Genomic DNA, 3552 nt, shown 5'->3' with positions numbered 1-3552 from the left:
TCCACTGTAATCTAACTTTTTTCTTAAGTTATTAATTGAGCTCAGTGACTTCAAAAAGTTGTACAGAAGCCTTGTTTGGGCCTTTCCGGTGTTGCTGAATGTGGGCTGAGGAGCCATGTTAGGTTGTACTGTACTAGACAGGCTTTTTTTCAACATCAGCAATGCAACTGGGCCGACAGTTGTACACAATATCCGGGTCAACTTGTCATTCTCCGCCCCGCTAGGCTGCAAACTTTCCTATGAGGTATGCATTAGGCCTAACAAGAAAATGGACTTTAAGAAATAATAAATGGGATGTAATTATAATAACTGGGCAGTAACTATAAAAAAATGCACCAAATGCGTAATTAGTTTAAAAAATATATTATTTTTGGAATTTGAAAATTTTAATTTCATTACTTGTTGCGCGCGCAATATTTCGTTGGATTTTAAAGTAATACAACTTTATTGGAAGGGGCGTTTTGGTGCCCGAGCCTAGCTGCTCTCGATATCTTCGGCGTCCATATTTGTCTCGGGATCGGAATAAATCACCCTGACACACCTGACAATGGGTAAAAGGAAAAGAGTGTACGGGGGAATACAGTAAGAAACAGTTGCGAAATCGTGGGGTTGTTTTGTATGGCTGGGACGGCGGACGGGCGCTCCCGTCCTGGTCCGTGAACCAGAAAAGTCCAACTTCCGCTGAGCCACGGATCAGATAAGGATTGAAAAGCTGAGCCGCGGCGGCGATACTTCCGGCCACCCGGGGACAAGGATAATGGAGGATGTGGGTATGGAGTTTCTTCTCGACGCCGTCGACAGGTCAGTTCTTGTAGATCTGGGTATTTCGTGTGATTTGTTTCACATTCCACCAAAACCATTACGAGGTTCCCCTGATCTTGCTTCCCACCGGAGGAACGAACTGTAGCGACCCGAAGACTCAAATGCTGGGTCTGCATGCGGTCAGCGGCTCGGGGAAGAGGGACCTGAGAAAGCACGAGACAGAGTCTGCCGGCGTCGGAAATCATCACCGACTAGGTCGGCGCAGTCCACATACAGAGTCAACCCCCAGGCCCCAGGATGGACGAAAAGGTGCGAACCTCAATCCCATTCGACTGTATTTAGATCTGAAATATGCAGCAATAATCATTTGCAAACTGAGAATATGATGTGCATTGTTAAGTGATTTGACTTTTTGATCGTTGCTGGCAAAAACAAAAGAAATTCCAGTGCTAGTACTTTTGTTGTTCTTGTTTGCTAACGGCCGAAGAAATTGAATCAGCTGAGGTAGTGGACATAGCCGAAGAAATTGAACCACCATGGTCTCCGTGGACAGGTTGGACTGAACCTGCTGATGGTTGGGAGACGGAGCTATCTAGCCTGCTTGGTTGCGCTGGTGCACATGGTGCCGGACGACTTGCTGCTGAGCACGGGCTATCTGCTGAGTGCTCATCCTCCTCAGATATGAGCGATGAAAGTTGAAGAAGCGACACAGCCGAGCCTGCGGAAAAATGCAGACCTATAGACTGAAACTCAATATCACGCTTGAAGCCTGCAAGATGCAAGAACTATGGTGTTGAGGGTCACCGCCGCAACAGCTGCACCATGCCTCACCTCTGGGTGTTATTGCATCTTGACTAGAATTGCATTTTCAGTATGGTTCAGTTTGAGAATTTTCTAGTGCGCGTTGCCCACTTGTTCATCTCGGTTGTACGATGGCTTTGTGTTCATCAGTTGCTGCGTTCATTAGTTATGTTTGTGAACAGTTAACTGTGTTTTTGCATGTAGTCGACTAGTCGAGGACTGCCTAGCATGTGATGTCTGTCAAGTCTGTGTGTTCCTGATTGTAAAAACTCCTCCTAGTTTGTGTCCTGGGTCACTCGATGATGAGAGTTTTTGCTGTATGTGTCATCAGATGTCTGTCTGTCCAAACTGAATCTGTATTCTCTTCCCCTGTTCGGTGTATGGTGAACAAATAAAGTCATGGCAAAATGAAGGCACGAGCCTGCTGTGAGGAGTTCTAAATTCTCAGCCATTCGTGCATGTGCTTAGTTCCTGCAGGAATGGTTGCCCCCCTGTCAATAAAAAAATGTATGAGCATCCAAGCTGGAGGTGTCCACGCGCCAGTTCGGTTTACCTGACGATGAACACACGTGTGCATCAGTTGTACAAATGGCTTTGTGTTCATCAGTTGTACAATGGATTCGAAATTCAAAAGTGCAATGGTGGGCGGCGTAGTGGCGTGGCATTGGATAAGATGACTGCTAGATGCTGGGATCATGTTCGTGCTCCCGTGAGTGGTACTCTTCAAGCAGGGATGGCGTTGGCGTGGAGCGTATGGGCTGACTCGAGCGTTGAGACGTCGGCGTCGGTGTCCAAATGCAGTTTTCCCTCTCGAGCCCGCGTCTGCTCCTGATCAGGCTACTAATGTGAGTTGAGAATATCAGCTCGTTTTTCTCTGTATCTCCTGCAATGGTTTCAGCTGCTCAACATTCCCCTATTTCTGTTGATTCTTAGAACTCAGCTGCGGGCTCCGACAGTACCGGCACGATGTCAGCGTCAGATTCCGGGAACTGCAATATGCATGATCACGATGAAGGAGATGAACATGAATATGTTAGTTTTTTGACTTCCTTCAGCGGCTGATTTGAGCGCACGGTTTGTGCAGTTCGTCTCTCTAATGAGATACGTTTCTGCATGGAGTCGTGGACAGTGCGATCAAAGGCTGCTGCTTTGAGTCTGCATCAGCTGCAACTCTGCTATTTTTCCTCAATCTAGCTGCCGTTGTTTTGGACAGGGAGGAAGGAAGGATTCTGGGAGCATGACCCCGTGCTCAGTCCGCGGGGGAGGACAGTTGATGTGTTTTTTTAAGGGAAGGACAGTGGATGTGTTGGTTGAGGGTCGACCGCAGCGGAACAGGTCGGCCCAGAAAAGCAGCCGATCCATCAGGCCAGTTATGTACCGCATCGTCCGTCCGGTTAGGCCGGCAGTTAATGAGCCAACCGCTCCTTTCCGATATAATGCATATACGCGTGCGACGTACAAAGAGACATACCATCGGGGCTCACATCCCAAAACGAACGAGCGCGTGTGATTTCGGGAGCATTTGTGCTCGGGATCATAAACGAATTTTCGAACTCTATTTTGATATTATATTTAATCTGACTAGAAATTTCGGATAAAAATATTTCGGATCCATAAAAATGTGGGATTTTTTTTGAATTCTATTTTGAGCGGTTGGTTGAAATTATTAATCGTTGTCCTAGCTAGAAAACGGATTGTACTTTTAACAAAATGGGTTGTACATTATTACAAATTATAAATGGGCTATATGTTCTCTGCCACACACTTGTGGGCCTTCTAAATTGACGTGTCCCCAAAAAAACTAAGTTGACGCGTATGCAAGTCTTTGTCAACAACACACGGTTCTGGCAGCTGTGGCCGTTGGATGTCCACCCAACGGATGTCGTGCTTCTTCTTCAATCTCGGATATTCTTACTTCAGCCGCCCGAAAAATGATTCCTCCCCCTGACATCTGGGGCACACCGTTTCGGAGGCTGGCCTGTGGGCCTA

At 46.9% G+C, this 3552-nt stretch overlaps 1 protein-coding gene across 2 annotated transcripts; it reads left to right on the top strand.

Annotated features, from left to right (window-relative positions):
* The first annotated feature begins 581 nt into the window (after positions 1-581).
* LOC123188871 (uncharacterized) lies at positions 582-1977 on the top strand. Of its 2 annotated transcripts, none has more exons than XM_044601145.1 (3): positions 582-801; positions 908-1071; positions 1316-1977. In XM_044601145.1, the coding sequence occupies exons 1-3, from the start codon at positions 758-760 to the stop codon at positions 1459-1461; spliced, it is 354 nt and encodes a 117-aa protein (XP_044457080.1). In that variant the 5' UTR covers positions 582-757; the 3' UTR covers positions 1462-1977. The 2 variants fall into 2 exon arrangements, with proteins under 2 accessions (XP_044457080.1, XP_044457079.1); XM_044601144.1 differs by having other exon boundaries at positions 1262-1977.
* The last annotated feature ends 1575 nt before the right edge of the window (positions 1978-3552 follow it).

This window comes from Triticum aestivum, chromosome 2A (genome assembly GCF_018294505.1).
Source record: "Triticum aestivum cultivar Chinese Spring chromosome 2A, IWGSC CS RefSeq v2.1, whole genome shotgun sequence".
Lineage (NCBI taxonomy): Eukaryota > Viridiplantae > Streptophyta > Magnoliopsida > Poales > Poaceae > Triticum > Triticum aestivum.
Note: the sequence above shows the minus strand (reverse complement) of the source record. Positions and strands in the feature narration are given on the sequence as shown.